The 23916-nt window shown below is 40.1% G+C and overlaps 1 protein-coding gene across 1 annotated transcript in view; it reads right to left on the bottom strand.

The window, feature by feature from the left end:
- Window positions 1-13997, bottom strand: part of mgat5 (alpha-1,6-mannosylglycoprotein 6-beta-N-acetylglucosaminyltransferase) — a 58783-nt gene extending 44786 nt beyond the window's left edge. The window contains exons 1-2 of the mRNA XM_030771958.1: window positions 13960-13997; window positions 3364-3803 (exon numbers count right to left, since the gene is read on the bottom strand). Of these exons, the coding sequence (XP_030627818.1) occupies window positions 3364-3604 (241 nt within the window). The 5' untranslated portion in view covers window positions 3605-3803; window positions 13960-13997. The remainder of the gene's footprint in view (window positions 1-3363; window positions 3804-13959) is intronic.
- Between the last annotated feature and the right edge of the window lie 9919 nt (window positions 13998-23916).

Below are 23916 nucleotides of genomic sequence, written 5' to 3'. Positions count from 1 at the left end.
GCTCCATGACGACAGTGTGTACACGCTCACCATTGAGGATTAAAAATGAAAGAGCCTGATTGACTTTTCCACCGACGGAGGGTTAATAAGTCATCCTCACACCGTGGTTAAGGTATGTGCAGACACCAGTCTTTAATGGTAAATCTTGGATATCAAAACACAACAGGCAAAAACAGCAGATAGAGACACACACACAAAAGTCCCACCTCATCAGCAGGGAAAAAGGGAGGAAAAAAAAAAGGAGTTGCATTAGCACGTTCAGTGAACCATTACTTCAGCATGTAGGCAAAATGAAAGGCAAGATTACACGCACAACTCTCCCTGCTTAACAGCAGGTACTGTTTACCCTCGATGCACTCTCCGTAAACAAGACAATGAGCAAAGAGACAGAAAGCATTGCTGATTACGCAGTGGAAGCTATGAGTATGGCTGGAGACCTCCTACACTCACTGTGTACATGGCACCATGACATTATAACTAGACAATGGGGGTGTTTCTGACATGGTGTCACTCATACTGCTGGGCTCCAGCATTGGGGGGACATCTAAAATATTTCTTTTGTTTAAGTTAAGCGCTATCTATACATGTGCATGCATGTGTGTGTGTGTGTGTGTGTGTGTGTGCGCACGTGTAACGAATTTTGTACTGAACATTATTACACTTTTTTTCCCTCCAATTTTTAGTTGCATCATCCTTTATAGAAGAGGCAGGTGGCAATTCACAAAGCATATGAATACCACTGAGCAAGTACTTCAAATTTTCTCTGTTCTAGCTCAGAACATTTTTTGTGTGAATATCCTGAATTCCTGAGAGGGAGGTTTTATTTATGCTGCTGGATGGGAACAATAAATTGCTTTTAGTGGTGGACAATGACAAAGCACGTGTAGCCTACATTATTGCTATACTTGATTACCCTTTTCAAGTATCTGTACTTTATGAAAATATTTCCAAGAGACTTTTTAAAAGGAATTTTAAGGGAAAGTTTACCTATCCTCAAACCCTGCTTATTTCATGTCTGCAGCCATTCAGTGTTCACCTGAATGTTGAGTAGGAATACTGCATTTACCAGCTTGTACTGGTACTGCGTGCCGGAAACTGCCAAGAAACCAGCCGAACAAATACAAAAAAGTCTCGGACCGCTTTTGCCATAAACACTGGATCTTTGTGGGTTGCAGGCAAAATTTCATGAGACATGAAACTATGCTGAAATATAATGAAAGACTCAATTCACCGACACTGAAACCAAAACTAATTTTCATGTCACGCTAAATGCACCAACCAATGCACCAAGCCCACAATTGAGTCTACACATAAATTTCCATATCAGTGGATTCACCATCACTGAATCACTACACTGAAATTTCCATCACAATCGCAGTTCACCGACCCCAAATCTACACCTAAACCTTAACAACAAACTCAATTCACAGACAAAAACTACTAAAATATTAGCAGAATATGAAACCTGCCAATCAGGGCACCCGCGAGATGCTGCCCACATACGCATGCTTGCAACATGCCAATCACAAATCATCCACGTTTTAATGGCCGATTCCAGCATATTTCTTGCTGTCAATCAAGAGCCCACGGTCTTTCAGTAAATGATCATCTCTACGGGATGATGAAGTTACACACAAGAACATCACAGGTACAAAAAAAAAAAAAGACATTGGAGGAGGCATTCTGTACGTATTTTGTTGTAATTATCTACCTGCAAAAACAATGTTTCATGTTAATTTGTTCTGTTAGTGTGCAGTAAGGGAGTTGTTTTAATGGTCATTTGTTTTGCACTGACGGATTTACACTGAAGATTTCTCCAGCCAGTCGAAAGCAGTTTGTTTGAGTCCCAAGACCGCCCTGTGAAGAGGTAAATGGTTTGATCACACTGATGAGAGCAGTCTCTGGGACATCACAAATGGTATTGTTCCAGCTGTCATTAGTGCTGCTCGTTAAATGCTCATTAGTCTAGACTGCAACACAGTCGACCTGTGAAGGATCATAAACGTTTCTCATACACCTTGAGGGAAGCTGCAGCAGTTAGAGGCAAGGCTCCAGTATGACTGGGTCAGGCTACAGTCACAGCCAATACCCCATAGCTCTGTTCACAGCTTCCTGGTCTGTGCACGTAGCCGTTATGAGTATGAAAACCAAGGCAAGCACAGCCTGCTTGACCCACAGGTGCTTGGCTATGTGCATGGGCGAGGTTACCACTCGGGTTTATTACGGTGCCTCGTTGGGTGTAAAACCAGGTGCTAAAGTGGTTGTTTAAGTGTATGGTTCCTATATGATGTTCTGCTTTGCTACAGAACAGAATCGATACCAATCTCAAGGCCTTAATGAACCCTCTCCCCGAACAAAACGACTCTATTAGCTGCATGAATAACTTATCGATGGCTCCTCGGAGAAAGGTAGAATGCAGCTGGCCCTGCATTTACTCCATCTCTTCTTCTTTTCTCTCTTTCTCTGCCTTCGATTTTCTCCCATACTATATCACACACATACATTTCCTGCCCCCCCGCCCCTCCTTCCCGCCACCAATGGTATAGGCATGTGTTGTGTCGGTGCATGTGGTGCTGTATTCCTTCACTTGCTCCCCCCCCCCCCCCCCTTTCTTGTCTGTTCCATTTGAGCATCGTCCCCTTTGCCTTTGCCTTTGCCTCTGTTAATGAAAGCCAGTGAGACAGCAGCCAAACAACAGCGAGAGAGGGGGAGAGAGAGAGAGAGAGAGAGAGAGAGAGAAGGGCTGGAAATGTCATACCCCTGTTATAAATAATTATCTGCTGGAAAAAAAAATGCACTGGGTTCTCTCTGTGCCCAGTGCTGGGTTGGCTGCCCCCTCCCCCCTTCATTCCATGGAATGCACGTGGAATATTTATGAACTCATGGGTGTTGTGTGTTTGACAAGGGGCTTTGTTTCCAGTGCAATTACCCTGCCGCTGGACAGATACATTAACACATTCTCGTTCCACAGTGCTCTTTAAAATAAAAGCATATATTCAGCTAACTTACTCAATTAGAGTAATCCTCGCTGTACTGGCCCAAGGCACATTATCTTTCCTTCCATCAAATTCCTTTCACTGAATTTTAATTCTAACTCAGCACAGCAGTGAGTAACATCAAAAAGAACAAGGTCTATGGCGGGGGGGGCACACGCCCAACAATCATCTTATGGAGTCACAGGATAATCAATTATTGTTGTATCCCAGTGCTCACATACCCAATTCACCAATGAGGGTTATGGTATAACTTTGTGTAAGTTATGCTAAGAACAAGAACTACACTGAACATTGAATATTACACACAGGAACCCCGTAGCCCATCCCCATGCCCCATGCCCCATGCTCACGGCTGAAGTCCACTCACCGTAGGCAGTCATGGTACCCACGTAGGGCCCATCCATGACACCTTGGTTCTCCTCGGCCAGGGCTTTGATGTATCGCTTGCTCAGGTCGAGGATCTGCTGTCGGAGCACGGCGCTGCTCTCATGAGTGGCTCGCTGCTGAATGGTGAAATGCAGCAGCATCATTCCCCATATGAACCCAAAGCTCACCAGGAAGAAGCCCAGCTTCTGAGAAGACAGCTTCCACAGGTACACTGAGCCCATGGCGAGAGCGTGACTGCGAGTGTGACTGTGCGTATGTGTTTGTGTGTGTGCGCAAATTTGTCCGTGTGAAGGGGAAGATGGGAGATCAAGAAGTGCTGGTTCTCATGGTTGCGTAGGGCTGTGACGTTGTTGTGGAGCTTCTGCCCTCACTGCTGCTGTGCTGTTGAACCCATCCTACCGGCCAAGAAACAAACGCAGACTGCAAGGGTAGAAGAGAAAGAGAAAAGAGAGAGGAGAAAGTCAGAAACAAACTTAGAAACAGAGACTTGACATCACGATACCCAGTTTCATAAGGAAAGATCTGAACGACACTACGAGTAACCACTCTTTCAGAAACAACATCCTACATTAAAACAGTTTAGGCAAGAGGCCTCTGTTTATTCTATCCAAATACTATAACTAAGCAGTGTTGCCTTTCTTGTGGTACCTAAATGAATAGCTATTTAGTGTGAAAACAGACAAGATACATTCTTGATATTCCTTTGTATGAAAATGATATTTCCATTATCACTGATTAAAAGAAAAAAAAGATTTCTGTGGTAGGCATTCTTTTAGACCATGAGTCATCTGGAGCACTAAGTCAAACACACAGAATCCTGATGGCGCTGTAATCCTTTCCCCTTATAACTGGGTTTTGATGCTGGAGCGGATGTTTAAACAAATGAATCACGTATTTAGGACTGGTGAAACTCAGCCCACGTAAACCAAATGTGAAGGGCACACCCGGACGATACCATGGCCCTGGGTAGGCTTGACCCCACTCACCACAATAATCATTTCAAGTGTCAAGTCAAAGGTTAAACCGTACCAAGGGCGTGTTACTGGAAATCCCAGATCAATGAGACCAGGATGGAACTTTGCTCCAAACACAAGGGTTAATGCTTGTTTCTTAATCAGAGGAGCTGTGGAGTAGTATCCACAGAGTCAGCTCCACGCTTTGGGTCTTCTCCTAGACAGGAATCTCACAAACACTCTGCCCCCCCGCTGTTTCAGGACTCGTGTAAACCAGAGGGGCGACCAGCTCCTCTTGGTTTTTCCTCAATAACGCTTCCTGTCTGAACAACATGACTCTCTCATGAAGTCGGCCATCCAAACACAGCACGTTCAAAGCCTGCCCCTCCTTCATGTTTTTTTTTTTCATGTTGTCTGAAGTTGCCGAGTCTACTGACCTCAGTTTCCATAAATCATACCATTCCAGACCTTTGCACAATCTAAACAACTCTTTCACTCAAGATTATCTTACCTGGGTCTCTTTATGGGATTTTTTTATTTATTGCCTTGACTCCAGTTAAAGGAGGAAAACTTCAACAGTAAGAACAACAGTTTTGGTAAATAACTCATATATCCAAAGAATACATGGACCTGACCCTAGACAGCTTCTTCAAATTTAGTTACACGTACAATGATCCTCGTCTGTATTCCTGACACCCCATACAAAGCTCACACCAATATAAGAGGCGAATTCAATCGCTTTTCCATACTGGGACACAACAACGACTTTTCTAGTTTTTTTTTTTTTTAATTTCAGTAAAAATAACATTTTGTGAAATCTGGTTATAATCCAATGGTATGCTGAAAATCAATTGCAGCAGCAGATAAGTGACGCATCGTTCACTGAACATTGCAGTGGCTTGAATTTTGTTGCTTCTTTAATGTTGTTGACATTTTAAAAAGTTTTGTTTGGGTTCTGAAAGCTGAAAAATCCACCACCATTACTGTCATGATCAAATCTACGTAGTTCCCAGCGCATTTTAACCTATTACAGAAAATCCAAGTGATGAATGGAAAAACTGAAGTGTAATTATGCTGCCCACTGATTTTTTTTTTAATGAAGTGATATAATTTACTCCAAGCAATGACAACATACTTTGAAACCATTCAAATTGAGAGACTGAAATATTAAGTTTACACACACACACACACACACACACACACACACACACACACACACACACACACACACATACATACACACAGTTTGCTCAAACCACTCACTTCCATAGACATATATCCACACACACACACACATCTACTTTAATGATGTGCAGATTAAAAAAAACTGATGCACTTTGAATGATACACTGAGACGTCAAATTTAAAAAAAAAATTGCCCTTTTGTTAGCCTACGCTTTTTGCTATGACTTTCAAAAATATTTCATATGTTATGAATATGTTTGCTGAAGTTTGTGTTGTCAACTCTCAATGACTCATTATGTCTGAAATGACTTTGAAAGTGTCTGGGTTCAGCCAGAGTTGTCAAAAAGACGTGGTGTGAGACAGTTTCGGGGGGGGGGGGGGCTCTGTGGGGTGTCTTCACACAGTATCTCATCAGATGATGTGCTGCATTGAACCTCTCCATGTGCTGGAGGTTTGGAATGCTTGAGTATTTGACTGTCACAGTAGTAAGATCCAGATCATCTCTGTTCCACAGCCTGCAGTAACAGTCCAAACTGCCTCTGTTTGAAACTGTAATTTAAACCACTGGCCATCATTTGTGAACACCAGGAGTGAGAGTTTCAAACCTCGTGGAGACAATATCAGGTCAGGATGACTCCACCTTCATATGCAGTCAGTGCGCAAGACACACGAAGTACAACTGCAAAGCACGAAACCTCAGTAGAGAATAATAACCTCAACATTCGTTGAGTCAAACAGAGAAAGAGAAAAGAGAGAGAGAGAGAGGGAGAGAGAAGAGAAAGAAACAGAGAAAGAGAAAAGAGAGAGAGAGTGAGAGAGACAGAGACAGAGAGAGATGCAATGTTGCATAAAGAAAACAACATCAAAACCAAAAGAAATGTGTGGCATCGCTGCAAAAAAACAAAAAAAACAAAAAACTACTCATCATTAAAGCTAAAGAAATTACTAGTCAAAAAGTAAGTGAAAATATTTACATGTTTGAAAGTAAATATGTCTGTAAACGTGAGGAAAGCTAAATCCAGTTGTTGTTGTTATTTTTTTTTTGTTTTGTTTTTTTATTAGTACCATCTGAGGGAACTATTTCATGACAGCCATGCTCAAGCTCCAACTTCAACTTGAATAAAAAGGGAAGTGTTTGAAATCCATTAAGGGTTTGAAAAAGACAGAGGTCCGTTCTGACTGGGAAAATCAGACATTTCTGAGGAACAGAAGAAAATAAAATGGGTCTACTGATCAGCCAGCACCATGGCAGTGAAGTTTCACCAAAACATGAGACATTTTCAAAGCCCCCCCCGCTGCACTCTTACTTCTTCACGTTCTTTTTTTAGTCCTGTCTGTCTGACTTAGGCAAGATGGCCTTAATGACATTAGTCTCTTAAAAGGCTTTAAGGCAGGCTTAGCCGTGCTCTAGTCTTAGTTATTTTCCTCCCTCTTTACTTTAAATCTATCCCCGTTCACAATTTTACATCTTTAAGAAATCAATAATATATTAATTGCTTGAGCACTGCCTCGTGTTTTAGGATGAGCTGTACTCATGCCTCTGTGTTATGATTTAACATTCCTGCAGCTTGGCATAACTGCAATGTTGTGGTTTCCCACAACTCCCAAGACACTAACGCTGAGTTCTCCTTCAAGTCATTAACTGCGCTTGTAGAAATCATTCTGGGAGTTACGTCCAAAGTCATTTAGCCTGATCCTGACTGTCAAACACGGCTGGGGGGTCAATGGATTTGACAGGGGATGAGGAAGGTTTGAGAGACAAAGACATATCAGAACATGTCTGTCTGTTGCCTGTTAATGGACGAAGTGAAGATTAACATGTAACTGGCCATTTTGTGGTGACAGGGCTGTGTGTGTGTGTGTGTGTGTGTGTGTTTAGGGGAATTTTACTGTAACACAGGAGCAGGTGGATAGGTAAAATAAAAAAATTCTTGAAGGGATGGTGGGGGTGTCGACACAACATTGGCAGGATGTGGTTTCTGTAGTTGAGACTTGCTGAGAAGTACATCCACAGGCTGACGTCAGAACATTTCACTATAAAACCAGTTCAAAAGAAAAAGAAAGATCCCCAATGCAGGGTTTTATTATGTCCCTACAACTGCAACACAGCTACAGCTTAAAAAAAAAAAAGGGCGGGGGGGGGGGGGGGGTGTCACAACCTTCCTCTACATGTCTACTGTATTCTCTGCAGTATCTTCATAACATAACCAATACAGACATAGGAAACCTGAGGGAAATGAGATACTATCTACTACTATGACATATCTACTATGAATATAGCCATGTACTTAAAAAAGAGAAGGCAACAGATACACAGACTTTTGGCAAAAAGAAAACTATGAACAGTCCCATACCCCAAATCAATTACATCTGTTTTCAAGCCTCGAATAAAAAAAAATAATAAAGACTCAAAAAGAAAAAAAAATCAAAGCCACTTAAAAAGGAACGCTCTGGCCTCATCTGCATTCAGCCGTGGCTGAGTACGCCTCATGAAGGCACTGGATTTGGCAGGCATCCCTTTTTAAATAACTCCCCTTTCCCAACTGTCTCAAAGCACCGCTAACAAGAAGCAATGCCACCATGTCTTGGCTGATGCCGCACAAATAAATAAACATATATATAACTATATAAAAGGAAGCAAAGTTCAGTGGGTGTGTCACCAACTCCAAACAAGGGCCCTGAACAGAGAACACTCTTTTTTTTTTCCGGGTGTGCAAATCTAATTGACTTATCTAGGTAATTTATCTATTACAAACTAAAGGTCAGGCCACAGCACACTGACTAACGTAGTGTTATATATAGAAGTTTAGCGATATGACAACCATACAGCACAAGTTAAAAGACAGGCTTGGACAATGCTAACCTGCTCAGAGTGGATGCCACAAAATAAAATGTACCAAAATGAGTTTAGGCCACTGCTCAGTCTTTCCCTCACACGCTACCTAAAAGCAAGAGGAGTTGTGGTCAGCTTGAGCAGAAGATGTAGGCTAAGTAGTTCACAGCAGTGACACTGACAGCCCCTCTCTACTGAGAACACCACAACCCATGGCTGCAGGAAACTGCCATGTGAACTGTCAAGTGAAGTTATTCTTAGAACTTCAATCTTATAACTAAACTACAACTGCTCATTCACACGGCACCAACCAACGGTAGTAATGTGTAGTGGCCTAATTCTAAACACTCAGTTACTCTTACACTTAATTTTTATAGTAACATACTTAATTGTTCAATTGGGTGAAGCAATTTAATTAAGTTAGCTGAACATGCAAATTCCAAAATTAAAAGTCCACGGCAAAGTAATGGTGAAAATCTGAGGATTCTGTGTGCCTTTGAACCAAATAAATTCCAAAATGTAAAAACGTGTGGCAAATCACCGTTGAAAAGATTGGGACTCTCTACACCCTTTAAACCATAGCATAACTGAGCGAAAACCAATGCTACCAATACTAAACATCAAAACCCACTGACATTTGCATGTTTGGTGTGAATGGGCCATAAAAGAGAAAACTCTCTCTCTCTTAGGCAAAGAGGCATCTGAGGGAGTGGACCAGGCAGTTTGGAGCCAGGTGTGACGACCCATCTTAGGGTGTAATTACTGGAAGGAAAACATGCTGAAACTAAGCCTAATATCCACTCAAGCTTGTTCTCATAAACAATCTGCAGATGTTCCACAAACTGCCTTTATATTTTCAGTCATGATATTTGAGAAAAAAATAAACCTAGCCTTGGTTACTGGTTATTCAGTCCATTTCTCAGATGTTTACTGACGACACCCCCCCCCCCCCCCGGGACCCCCCCTGCCTCTCCACTGGACACAAATGGATTAATCCCAACTTAGAGGGCTTTATTCAACTGGCACCAGGCCTTTTTGGCTTTGAATGTACCCAATGAAAGCCACGGTGTTAACAGCTTGCGAAGAACATATTTTTCCGTTTTGAGACGATACTCCAATAACAGGCAAAGCATTGTTGGAGCCGCATACGTCATGTAGGTCAGTGCTGAGTGAAAAACTGTCACTCAAGCTATTGAAGTTATCTCTTCTTTTGGTAGGGCAAGAAGTTACCTTATTTAAACAATAGACGTAATCTCTTCAGACCCTCTCACTGCTTTATTTCAGGACTTGGTCATGGAATAAAATCTGCTACACATTACATCTGGAGCGAAAGACAAAGTCCAATACAAGACATCAGACATCTGACTTGTAAATCAGTACGAATGGTGTGAGGGAATGGTTTATTTGCATGGTCCAATGTGCTTTGAGGTGTGGAGCCCAATGCCTCCCCGAGTCTGTCCATCCCCTTGACACAATGTGTGTGTAGAGGGCATTGTTCTGTTTCTAAGGTCTGGACTGGCCAAACAGAGAAAGAGAATATTCCATGAGTAAAAGCAGAAAATGAGTCTCAGCAATAATCCCAGTGCAGGTACTAGCCTGAAAAAGGCCAGACGCAACTGGACTGGAATAACAGCTTTGAAAAGAGCCCCCTACAGAAATTACATAACCAGAACAAAAGCTACGGAAAAAATGTTCATGAATAATAAATGGTTCTCTTCATAAATGGAGCATTTCCACCAAAAAGGACGTTTTCCACCTCACTGAGAAGCAGACCTAATCAGGTTCATATGTCTAATGGTACTTAGCCTTCTTTGGTCATCAGCTTTATATGGAAGGATAATATTATTATTACGGTTATACTATAGTATGTCACCTCCCTTAGTATTTTTACCTAACGCCAACAACCGCAATAATGACTAAACAGCTTGAAAAGAGATTTGTTTAATTATTTGAAAGGCTCCGAAGGTTACTATAATAAACTCAGAATAATGAATTTTTAACAAAGTAAAACAGTACATAAACTATATACAGTAAAAGCAAAGAAAATATGGTAAGAGCAGAAGCCAAGGCCAAAATAACTTGTCATTGTCATATCCAGGCTGTCAGATTAAGCTCCACAGTAATTTGCAAGCTATAATGTTATAATATTGTAACAATTCTAACTCTAAGAATTCATTTTCTGGAGGAAAGGTGAGGACAAGTAGCAAAAGCGGAGTCGAGGGTGTAGTTTCATCCTCACTTTAACACCGCCATTAAATTATTCACAGCTTAACAGGAAGAGTTATGCACACTAAGACTAAGACAAAAATATCTGATAAAAACCAGAGGACATTTTATTTTGCGATGACTGTATCTGTGCACTGTCTCTATTCATTTTTCTGGAAGACTGGCATTATTTGAAAGCTAGGTCTCTGAAAAGTCCACCTTCTTTTTTTTTTTTCAAACGAGGTGTTCACATTTAAAATATGCTGTTTCCATGTCAATGTAATGGAAGTGTTTCCTGAGCAACAATCAAGACAGACCTGTTTGTGCTAGTGTCCCTCCCTGACTAAGCATCTAACTATGGAAATTTCCGGAGAAATCTAAAGCAGCCGTCACCATGAACTGATATAAACCTTCCTTCAAAAATAACTTGAAAACACTGTGTATGTTTGTGAACCTGTTTTATGAGGTCTCTTGGTTCTTGTCACTTCCAGGGTAGTGTGTATGTGAGATAATAACAGTGATATCTTTTCTCTGACTTTTCAGTTTTCTCACGCTAACTGGGAAAAACCCACAGACTGATAGACACAAAAATGCACAGACAATATGAAAACTAGGATTAGCACTGTGTCAGTATTTCCCTTTGACCCATCAAACAGAGTACATATACCTTCCACCAGATGTGTTGCCAATTTTCTGTATAAAACAGCCACTGTTAACCAACCAACAAGACAGTGTTACAACTTCTGGTCAATCCTGTTTTGCAGTGTCAGTGTTCCTGTGTTTTTCATGAAATTGGCCTATACTGCATTTTGAAATGTAAATCTACTTGTTTGTTTCTGTAAACACCATGCAAACACAGGCACAGACACTGGCCAAAGCAGCAAACATTTACAGAATTCCTGAAGAGGCATGAAATCTTTCAGGAAAACAGACCCATCAAAGGAGTTAGTGACTGACCTGTGTTTACCCTTTATATAACCTCAAGGATTCACTCTTGTTGGTCTGACACTTGTCCTGCCTCCTGCCTGCACCCTACTGTGTTTTGTTACATTTGAAAAAACCCAGTAAGACTAAAAAATCGAACTCTCACACACTTCCTCTTTCTCTTTCTCTCTCTTTTTTAAAATTGTCTTGTTCCTGTGCAGCAAAATATTCCCCCTTAGGGACACATGCCTGAAGAAAAGAAAAACAAGCTGTTAAAATCAGAGAACCAAATGCCATGATAAGGAGAACCAGAGGCAGTACAGCTAGCAGCATGAAATGGGGGACAGGACAGAAGGTAGTGAAGGTGCCAGTGTGAACAAAAAAACAGTAAAACTGGTCAAACAGCGGCCTGTATGTTCTGGGAACACTACTGCAGGTAATACAATATGCCATATGAACTAAGGGCAGTGCTGTGAGCAGTATGGATTGGGAACAGGACAGTAAGCACTGGGGAACGAGGCACAGAGGCCAGTTCAGCAGGGAGTATGAAAGGAGGCAGTGGCAGGGGCAGTGAAGAGAGCATGATGACGGCCTGCAGGGAGGGGGAAGGAGGCCCTAACATGTACTTGAGGAGAATCAGAGGCAAAGCGTCATTCAACAGTGAAAGAGTTAGTGTTCTGGTGCTGTGAAGGACATCCATCACCAACACTGTGTTCCACAGTTCTCCATCAGCCCATCAACCTCCCCCCCCCCCCCCCCCCCCCCCCGAAACCACCCCTGGCTAGTGATGCCGACCCAGCCATTGCACACACACACACACACACACACACACACACACACCAGTGCAGTTTCTTTCCTATAGATATAAACGTCTTGGGAGGTGTGCTGCAGCAAGTGAAAAGAGCTCTTTATCAAGCACGAGGCGAGTGAGACAGCGGCTGTACAGTCAGGAGTCATGCTCGACAGTTAGCAGACTGACCATTACTATGCGTGGGGCTTGTTCCGAGCCAGCCTATCAGACAGCACATCGGACATCATTTACATTAGAACCAGATTTAATATGATGACGCACCCAAACATAAACACACCGCGAACAGACCTAAAACGGCTATGTACTTACCAAAATTAGGTTGTCCAGACTGACTGTGCTAGTTCTCCGTAGAAAACGATATTTTCCAACTGTTAAACAAAGACGAATAAGAGTTCAAATAAGCCTGCTTTTATTTCTGAAAAATTTACGAAGCTTTTTAACCGTTGCTTTGTGCATACAAGCAGTAAAATGATTACCACCCAGAAACAGAGTTAGGTTTAATGCAAGCTTTCTTTAAAAGCCCCCCAAATTAAGCAATTTCCCTTATGATCCAACAATTGTGAAATAAACAAATATTTTACATACAAAACAGTTTTCTAAGTTTTGTGAATACCTTGCGATTAAAACCTCGTCCAGGAAAAACAATTAAAGTAATGACCCTAATAAACAAAAAGTCTATTTTCCAAAAGTCTGATCCGACGTGTCCCTGCTCACATAGTTTCAACGAGGTGCATGGTCTATGTAAAGTGGTTTGAGTTCAGCTGACCCGTCACGTACCCGATGTATCGGTAGCTATTACTTTAATCATTGCTCAGGTTAATAATTCTGTACTTACAGTAATGCTCTATAATCTGTTCAACAGGTTAAACTGGTCACTAGTATAATACGCGGAAAGGTGACTACAAAGAGTGATTTAATCCTTAAATATAATGACACTGAGGTAAGCCACTTCATTACTGATCGATAGTCTCAATAAACTCTGGTAAAAAATATTCTTTCATCTTTTTTAGATACTTAGTTTTAATGACGGACCTCTAGTTTAATCAGAAATTAATTTGGTAACTATATCTTAACAGTTCACAACCTGCCAGTACATGGCTGCAGATAGAGATAAAATTATCCTAGCCACACGCGTCGGTACATCAGTTTCAAAGACACTGCCATAGAGCGTGTGAATCATGGTTTCAGCCAATATTATTGTAAATTTCCAGAGCTAACTACTGTGATTAGCCAGTTGTTCAGATGAGAGCTCCTTAAAGCAGGGGAACTACTCACCGAGGTGACCATTTTCAGGTCGCAGCTGGTGTTCAATTTCAGGGTACAATGTCAAGCAAGAGTCCACTGACAGGACACCAGGAGAAACCAACACAATCTGACTACAGGTTAGCTAGCTTGATAGCTAGTCAGTTAGCTAGCTAACAAGGAATTAGCTAGGTGCAAGACATACAGAGTAAAACCTTAAAAACGAAAACATTAGTTCATGTTTTCTTAGTGGACAGAAACGGGAAAACAATAAATGCATTCATTAATTGTCCCCTGGATTTCCGCCCTCTTCTCTTAGTGTCCAATGGCTAGCACAACCGCAGTGGACCGCATAGAACTGCGTCTGTTTTCACACCTGACAAACAGCCCAAAGGGCGCACGTTTCTAGAAAGGAGGGCTTACCTTTTCACTGGCCGATGTAATCCTGAAATCACTTAAATCTCCGACGTTTTCGTACAGTAATCTTGAAGTCTGTTCGCTGATCTGGTATAACGAACTCTGCCTGATGAGAATCCTTTCCCTCTTGTCTCAACCAAGTCCAACAGACACAGTAACACACGGACAGTTAGGGAGCGTGGTGGTGTTCCCATCTGAGCGAAAAACGAAGAGAATGTCTCCGTCTCATTGCAGTGAAGGCACTAGATCGCCTATCTATGTGACGGCACCTGCCTGAAATAGTAACCTGCTTCATGAGGTGTTTTCAGAAATGCTGGAATCAATCACCCCTAAAAACACTATGATTTACATATTGCCAATAGCACCATGGTAAGAAAACATTTACGAAGAGTTAGAAAACTAAGCATTTTGATAGCTATTTGGATCTCGATTCTTTAGGATAACTGCAATGTTGATGATGATGATGATGATGATGAATCTTCTGCTAATCTTATTATTACTATTATTATTTAAAATAAATAAACAAACAAGTAAGCAAAAACAACAACAACAATAGTAATACGATTTTGATTCTAGAAAACTGCTCGGAGATATCAAACATGTCAGTTAGTAGAAGGCAAGTCTATTTTAAAAGGTTAAAATACTTACCCAGTAATTTCGTTAATACGAACAAATTTCGCTTCTCAGCCTGTTTTCTAGTGCGACCGTGATATTTTGTTTGCAGCAGGAGGCGTTTAGCTATAATTAGTCTCCTTCAGTTTTCAAGGAGTAAAGTTTCTTAAATTCGTGTTTTACATTTAACTATCATCGCGATGTTTGAATCTATGCATCCGTTAAATTGGCAAGATTAGTTTTACCTAACACTTGTCATTAAAAAGTCTTCAAAAAGAAAACTCTTTGCTGGTATAATCTTTCCGCTACTGCTATTAAGCTGGACACACATTACTAGCCCAGAAGTCGACGGTAAAATATACACTCTTGACGGGGTGAAATTCTGTTTTTGCAGGTGTTATTATTATTTCAGAATGACTATTCTGACGGGATTGACTGAGAAGGTCTGCCTTGTGGTCTTTGCTGCCCTCTTCTGATCATCGCAGAGCTAAATTCTACGAGTTACCTATAATCTTCTATAACCATCAAATTCTTTTTCCAACAACCAGGTAGGCTGTGGTAGTCCATTTCGGGCAACAAGTAAATAAATGGGTTGAGGGTGTCTTTTTGTCGGCCTCGTTTTGGTATATTGATATTTTGGTATCCGTTCGATCTAATATCTTGCACTTCTGACGTGACCTAATAAATCAGACATAGTAGAGCAGAACTGTCGTTAAAAATTTCACAATTAGAAACTAACATTTTAAAATACCATTTAATGTCTCGCAATTACGACTTGTTATACTGATAATTACTACGTAGCAACTATGTAATGTCGCAGACTTATGACGTAATACTGCATAATTACGATTTACTTCCAGTCACGTATTATTAACTTAAAGAATTTCGACATAATAAGAGTAATATGCATAGGAGGTAGTTTAGAAAACTTTGCCTCTACGGAGTTCTGTAAATAATAATGAATCATGCCCATGATGAGTTGCAGAACACACTGGGTTCACCGCACAAAATGCCTTGAAACAGTTGTAATTTCCCTTAAAGAGTGGGGGGAAATCAACTGCTCATGGCCTGTTTCAGCATTGTCTTCAGCAAAGACCAAATGTGGGCAAACAGATTTTGCAAAGGCAATACTGGATTTCCAATTTTCAGTTCAGCACAAAATGAATTAATGAATTGTACTATGGTGTTTATTCACAGTTAAGTTTCACAGCCTTGCCAGGCACTCGCTGCGGCACCTGTTTTGCGCCGTTATCGCTATTTGGTTTGTGCGTTGTACTGGTTGCTATGACAGCAGTTTTCACAGATTTCTGGCACAATCTACCGACCAAATAGGTCGGCCATCAACATTGTAATTATTGTAATCCGTGTATACGTAACACGGATATACTTACTAAGTTGCACTCAGTAGGTGATTTGTTATTTTTTAACAGGAGGGTTGGCCCAAAGGTCACAGACACTACTCTACAGAGTATATAGGGGGATGGCAGGTTAACAAGGGCGATGGCACCCCCCTACAAATCGCGTACTGGTTGCACTGTAGATACCAAAGTACAGTTACGGCTGAATTACGATGTGAAATCGAATTTCTAAAACACTAGTTATAATATTGAGATATCACGTGTTATTATACGGTTCCTCAGAATGCTGCAGAAAGTTCCACTGAACTGAATGGGCCATCCCAACTTTCCGAGGTCCGATATTTCTTTGATAATGACCGCTTAAAAAAGTATTAACCGCTGCCAATGGAAACGGGTTTTAATGCTTCTGATTCATGTCTTTCATATCATTCCGCAAGTAGTCCGTTCACTTGTCGTAATTCATGGTAATTTGTATCTAACACGTTGATACGCAACACCTGCAACTTTAAAGTTCTATTTGCTAGAAGGACTGTTTTTCTCAGCAGAAGCCATGTAAGGGCAACAAAGTCAAGTTTTGTCAAGTATAAATCCCTTCAGGACGAGACAAGAGGCGCTTTCGCACCGGAGGAACTTTTCATAGTTCTTAGAACTGTTGGAGAAAGTACCCCCTTTTTGGCGTGTTCGCACCGCAGGAACTTAGAACGATTTTAGTTCTAAGAACGCCGTTTTGAGGGGCTTTTTAGCCCCTACTCCAGGGTAGGTACTTTTGCAGCACAATAGGAACCTTGTGACGTAGGTGTACAGCCATTGGTCCAGACGCGGGTATACGATGATTGCAACCGCCATTTTTAAAGATCCGTGCAAAATATAAAGTCTTAGAACGTATTTCATTTAGCTTTTGATATTCATGTCTCAAAATGTCTGGAATTGTAGGAGGGGGCACATGGTTTTTATGTTTTATTTTACCGGTATTTTATATCCCCCAACAATCACCATTTTGCAACGTCCAATGTATATTTGTACATTGAAGAGGTAGCGTACACTCCGCTTCGGTAGGTGCTTGTGTGTCCGCTTGTGTGGCTGTGATCCGCATTTTAACCTAAAATAAGAGTGTGTTTATCCAGCTTACGATTTTAGGGCTGCGGCGGGGAAAAAGGGGAAAAAAAAAAAAAACACGATGCCGCGAGCAAGGGTCAGGCACAAGCGCTATGCTAGCACCCGAAAAGTACTATGCCCATCAAGTCATTCACTGCTACTGCGGTAAATGCATAAATGCATTGGGAAATTATTTTCTCCATTTGACTGGGTCTATCGCCATACAGTTTTATTTTCGTTAATGAGAACGCAGTTATAGGTTATCTAATGTGCAATCAATATTTCTGTCATTCAAATTCAATAAAACTCATTGCGTATACTGTAGTCTAGTTTGTCGATTTCTTTTGCCGCAGTAATGGTTCTTTTTTTCCTTTTGGAGGTATTTAAAAGGTCTTAAAAGTCATTAAATTTGTACTTCAAAATGTGCAGCTATCCTGGTTAGTCATAAACAACAGCTCTCAGCTGCTATACCGTCGGCCGGCTTACGTCACTTCAGCGTTCCTACTGGCGGTGCGAAAGCAAACAGAAAAAAGGCCCTAGAACGAATGTAGTTCTAGGGGAAGCTCCACAGGGGGTAGTTCCTATCGAATTAGACCCTAGAACTGTTCGGTGCGAAAGCGCCTAAGTTCGTCCTGTGGGGATTTATTTTTTGATAATGATCGGTGGACTATACATTATCCCTTAGGTAATTTCTAGATATTCAGTGACTATTTTTGAAATAGTGATTACGCCAATGACGTAATTAGCTGAAATCATGTTTACGAGGTAAGAAGTTGGAATCGTAAATTGCACTGAAAGACACCAAAATGAGGTCAGGAAACAGGAATCCACAAACAATGCCCTTGCGTTAAAAAAATATGTATGAGAATGTAATTGCAAGCAATTATTTCGGATGTTTAGCAAGACCAGTCAGTTGTAGGGGAGTGGTGGATGACCAGGCTTCTAGCTTTATAATTATCAAGAGTTTTGACCCAGTGTTGCATATTTAGAGTAAACAACTGTTTGCAAACATTAAATTATATCGAAACCTTTCAATATAACCTATTCATATTTTACAAATAAGGACCGTATTTCTTGGTATATGTTGTAAGATCAGGCCTTGCTAAAATTGTTTGCTTTCAGCTCCCTTGTCATTGTTTCTCTATCTATCTATCTATCTATCTATCTATCTATCTATCTATCTATCTATCTATCTGTCTGTTTGCCTGTCTGTCTGTTTATTTATTTAGACATGAATTAGATATGTTTATTCACTACAATATAATAAAATTGTAGAGAACACAAAGTAGTACCAACCACCACTGAACTTTGGTATTAAAGGCTTAAGGAAGCAGTATAGTTAAACCTAATTTAAGTCTTATGACATAGGAGAGTCATGTTTTTATAATGTGATGTCTTTGTTGAGGATTCAGGAGAGTGCTGGCTTTTCTGGGTGAGCCAGTCTTCAGCCACAGGGGGCTAGGACCACCATATATTATATGCACTTTCCCTAAGATGTTCCGTGGCTTCCTCTAGAATTGAATACAGAATGAATTTAGTGTTGGACTGCTGGAGGGTTTCAGCTGTACCCCTTTTCTGAATGCAAATGTTTCACATGGTGAAATAGATGGTGAAATGGGATAGGTGAAATTTCAGTCATGAAAATGACGTCCAGTATCTCTTTGACTTTACAAGAAAAAAGTTTTAATTGTGCCCAAAGAAGAGACCAAGTCAACAAAAGCATACTGCTGATAACAATATTACCATATTTCTGTGATGCTGTTTATCTCTTTAAATTTGACAGTAAGTAAATTTCACTGTCTGTTATTTCTCTCAACAAAATAATTCTAATAGATAGGTAGATAGACAGACAGGCAAACAGACAGAGGAACAGATAGATAGATAGATAGATAGATAGATAGATAGATAGATAGATAGATAGATAGATAGATAGATAGATAGATAGATAATTAAATTCATGATTTTTAGCATAATTTGAGAGACATCAACCCACCTATGTTATTATGTATGAATTGTACTGAGGTGCAACCAATTGCCCTTAAATTCTAATGAATGAAACTGTATCTGTGGTACGTCATATCGACTCAAGACATTGCAGGAAAAACTGCCAGTTTGTCAAGGTATTCAGACTCAAGCATTTTAAGCGAGTATGAAGAAAAACTGAAAGGCTGCAGTATAGTAAGACCTTTAATGAAGCACAAACTCATGCACCTCCAGACAGAAAAGGATGGAGGTAGTTCTGAGGGGGCTCCCAAGAGATTACGGGCAACTCTCAAAGAACACCAAACTTTTAACTTTTAACCCTGAGAGAACTACAAGCCTTTTTTTTAAAGTCTGGCCAAAATTGGCACGGTAACAATAAAAATATCCCCACACACACATTTAAAACTGTCCCTTTTAAAAATGAATTAATTTGGTATGATCATATTTCCCTCTAGTGTAAGATGCAGAGTCTTGCATTTGTAATGCCCAGTAAACCAAAGCACGCCCTCCTTTTAAATGAATACTTAATACTTAGCATGGTGCAGCAGTAGGACCAGATACCTTGTTACAACATTTGGTGAAGGAAGAGAACTGAAAAGGAAGTTTGAGTCATGGAGACTATCACTTGGGGGCAGTGTCTAGTTGGAATCATATTCACTTAAACTGTATAGAGAACCATCGGAATGTTAAACCTTCATAAGTAACTATTTATGCCAAGTTTCTGTTTGAAGTTCGCACATCATATAAAATGCTCATGTCTTTATTTTAAAGTCAGTTCTTATAGTTACTTCATTAACTAATGCATCAGTAAAGCCCTGTATCATTTGGTCTCTGTCCTCAAAATAGTTTTATTCTTACCTACCACAGTTATTGGATAATGTAAGTAAATCAATCAACTGAGTAGTTAAGATCCGTTCTATAAACGAGTCAAATCTTTTCAAGATGAACAAAAGAAAAACACTTAGAATAATGCTCCCCTGTGGCGTTGAATGCTCTGGGGTAAACAGAACCATGTGGTGACATTTTGGTCAGTGCTCTCACAGAATATGGAATAGCATGCAGTATGGTGATTACTCAGCCCCCTCTGTTCACCCTGGATGAGCAAAGTGGAGTTTTAATTACCTCTTTTCTAAACCCAGATAGTCATGCAAGCCAGCGTGTGCACTGATACGTCAGTAATGTTCCCCTACAATCTTGAAACAGGGAAATGTCTTGACAATTTACAGGTACATAATTACATCCTTTCACAGCAAATTACCTGCCCCCTTTCCCATTTCAGCAAACCTGACATGCTGAAACACTTAAGCTTTTTTTTTTTTTTGGCAGTTACTGAACTTTTTTTTTCTACATTTTTGGTCATCTTAAAAATAACTTAAAAGGAGCACAGTGGCCTTTTCAGGTATTATGCAATGTACCCCGATGACTTATTGCATCTAGAATGTTCCTCGGCTCCAGTCAAACATATATAATGTAGTGTGTGCTCATTTCAAATTTGCCTTCTGACCAGTCATGATCCTTTTTGACAACTCTCAGATGCGATCATATTTGTACAAACCCTGTGTATCACACTCCATACAGGTGCCTTTCATTTGTTCAAGACCTTATGAAAGAGTTACATCCTCAGGGGAAGCCATTAGCTGAGTTACAGTTGTGGAAAAAAAGGTTTGTAAGGTACATACATTACACAGACATATACCAAGATACAGAGAACATGAGGCTTGGGGACACACATAAATGTTGTTCTTCATGAACTAACCTTGACTGTATAAGAGAGTGACATCTGAGAAATGAACAAACTGAAACAACACTGTAACAATTAAATCCCTCAAGGATCTTTGTACAGGAATGTCAATACAAACATTTGAGTGAGTATTCCGTGTAACCTGTTAACCTTGGTTGCATTCATTGAACACTATTGTGTCCTGGGGACAAAATGAATTGAGTCAGTCATAGGATTTATACAATAAAGTAACACATAAGTTCTCACCTAGCAACAGCAGTAGCAGCTGTCATCTCTTTGAGAGTTCTCCATGCATTGAAAGCCGTCCCAGCGAGGTGGAACTGGGATCCAGGTTTGTATATGCCATGCAAGTATGACGCTGATAAACACATAAGCAGAATGTCATTGTGTGACAAAAAACAAAAGCTGCCAGCCAAGCAAGTACAGAATTTGTTTGTCCATATATATGTTGTTTACTCTGTGGTTTCCCATATTTATGTATTGGATTATTTTGCTTTCAACACTAATCTTCTTATAAATGCCTCAGTTGTCAACTCTTCATGGACAATTTAAAGGAAAATACAAAGACAGTTTTTATGGTAGCAGAAATATTTGCCAATTATTTGGAGCTACTTTAAAGGAACCTATACTGTGAGTCAGCATGTACAATCACACCAAAAAAATCATTTCGAAAACAGCAAGAAACAAACAATGCTTAATCCCTCCAATCCTTAGCACTGAGCACAAACAAAAAGAGAGTGTAGGATTTGGTTAGAAAGGAAGAGAGAGAGAGAGAGAGAGAGAGAGAGTGAGAAAGAGAGAGTAGGTTTCTGAGAGAGACAAAGAGAAGGGGTAGAGGATTGTGAGAGAGAGAGAGAGAGAGAGAGAAAATGAAGGAGGGGGGAAGGGGAGAGAGGGATTCTGTTGTAGAGAGATAACAGAGTGCAAGGGAATGAGTCGGTCTGGAATCTGAGATATAATCCCTGGGGGTCAGGAGACCTCAGTAACCATTTCGAATTCGGATAATTTTTTTTTCTTCACTCAACTCTTCTCCGCTCAGCATTCTCAAAACTCTCTTAATCAGCTGTACAATAATCAATGTCTTGTTACTAAACACTTCAATACACAATACATACTAGCCCCCCCCCCAAAAAAAACATTTTTAAAATTATTGTTATTATTATTCTTGCTGTTATTAGTAGTAGTAGTAGTAGTAGTAGTAGTAGTATTGTTATTATACAGTAATGCATGTATCGGTGTACAAAGCAAGTCACAGTCATCACTTGTGTTCTAGCATTCTACACTCCAACCAAAAGTCCTGACAGTAATGTGCAGGGAATCCCTGATTCTCCTCACTTGGATACGAAACAGACATCTACAGGGAACTCTTTCCCGGAGCTGGTGCCGGGACCAGAGGATCATGAAAGGGAAAAGCAGGACTGAGCCGCAGAGATTCACGCATTACCCTGATAAAAAAAAAAGTGTTGAAGATCAGAGAGCAGTCTGGCACATTGCTGCAGAGGTTTCCACAGAAATAGATGTCTGAGCTCAGTAACTCTCAGTAATCATCCAGCTCTGGACGGGTACATTCATTTCAAGGCATATCAAAAACATCTTCTGTAACCAGACACAAATTTTCATCAGCAGAGCAGACTTTACATCTCTTCTGGCATAATTCTCATCACGTTGACTGATGCCAATATTTCATTTAGGGTTGTGACATCTTTTGGATGTTTGTTAAGTTCCCGTCTTTCAGGCTATCTGTTTCAAATGCTTTCACCAATAACTGCTCTAATCTAATTTCACATGATCAATTACTCTTAAAATAATACCATTATAGTTAAAGTTAAAGTCAATAAACAGTAATTACTGTCAGACAACCTACGATAATGATTCAGCAAAAATCACTATGATGATTACAATCAAAGAAAATTAAAGCTGGCTAGACTGTGCACTTCCTGTTCTTTAGTGAATACAAGAGCTGCTACTACATTTTTTTATTGAATGGAAACAGCAGCAAGACTCAAATTAATTAAATGACAGTGTAAAGGTAGTCTGACTGATCATATGCTGAAAACTATTGGCAGACCTCAGTGGGACTTGACAAACACACACAATGTAGGTTTCATACAGAGTTTAATGTTGAACAGATGGATGTTAAATGTGGTAGAACTGGGTTGGATCCTGTAGGGAATATGGGGGTCATGTAGTCATTCTGTCCTGTGAGAAAAAACTATAAAAGCAAACTATAACTATAAATATATTATACAAACACGTTGTTCCCTTTGACACGAAAGGGCTTAAAGTTCTTCACATTTTGTGTGAAAAGCCAAGCTACGTCATTGGCATAATTGCTGTTTCGTTTCCCTAAGTGTTATTATAACAATTATTATGCAGTTTTTCGATGGAAGGAAGTCCAAAAGAATAGTTATTTACATTTGTAAGAATAATAATTCTCACAAATGTGATTTACCATGACTCATGTGCTTAGATAACACCAGGGTGCATATGCGTATTTAAATGTGAAATAAAATGTTCTTTTGGAGTACTGTCCATTTCAGTGTCATGTCAATGTGTTTTTAATTTTCCATGTCAAAGCTGTCTCTTCTTCACTACCAGCCTTATATGGTAATGTGACTGAAAAATGGAACATATTTTGTTCTTTTTTCTTTTCTTTTTTTTTCTTTTTTTAATTAATCTCTCAGTGTGCTTTGGTTTCGTCTTTATTCTTCAAATCCCCAGACTGTAAGAATTCTCTCCAAACGAACATCTTAATCACAGTTCGAATTGCACCACATTTTAAAGAATTCATGTGTGCCTCTTAAGTCCATGTAACAAAAGCCACCTGTTTGAGCATAAGAGATTCATTGTGCTCAGTAGATGTGTTAAATGAAAAACAGAGCATATCTGTTTGTCTTCAAATTCTAGAGGAGATTTGAGAAGATGAAAGAAGATAAACTCTAATTGTGTGTGAATCTAACTTTCCAAACAATGACATCACCAAGCGTCAAGAACAAGTCAGTACCAGTCGATAAGTAATTGACAGTCATTACTCACTCCCTTTGTGTACAGAGCTTTCTGCAAAATGTTTATAATTTGTGCCTCACTCTCAAGACCAAGCAAATTGAGATTGAAAAACAATTTGGTGCATAAAAAGGCTTTTCCTTAATGTGAAATATAGTGGAACATGGAATA

This window comes from Chanos chanos, chromosome 4 (assembly GCF_902362185.1).
Source record: "Chanos chanos chromosome 4, fChaCha1.1, whole genome shotgun sequence".
Classification (NCBI taxonomy): Eukaryota; Metazoa; Chordata; class Actinopteri; order Gonorynchiformes; family Chanidae; genus Chanos; species Chanos chanos.
This window is presented reverse-complemented; position numbering and strand designations above follow the sequence as displayed.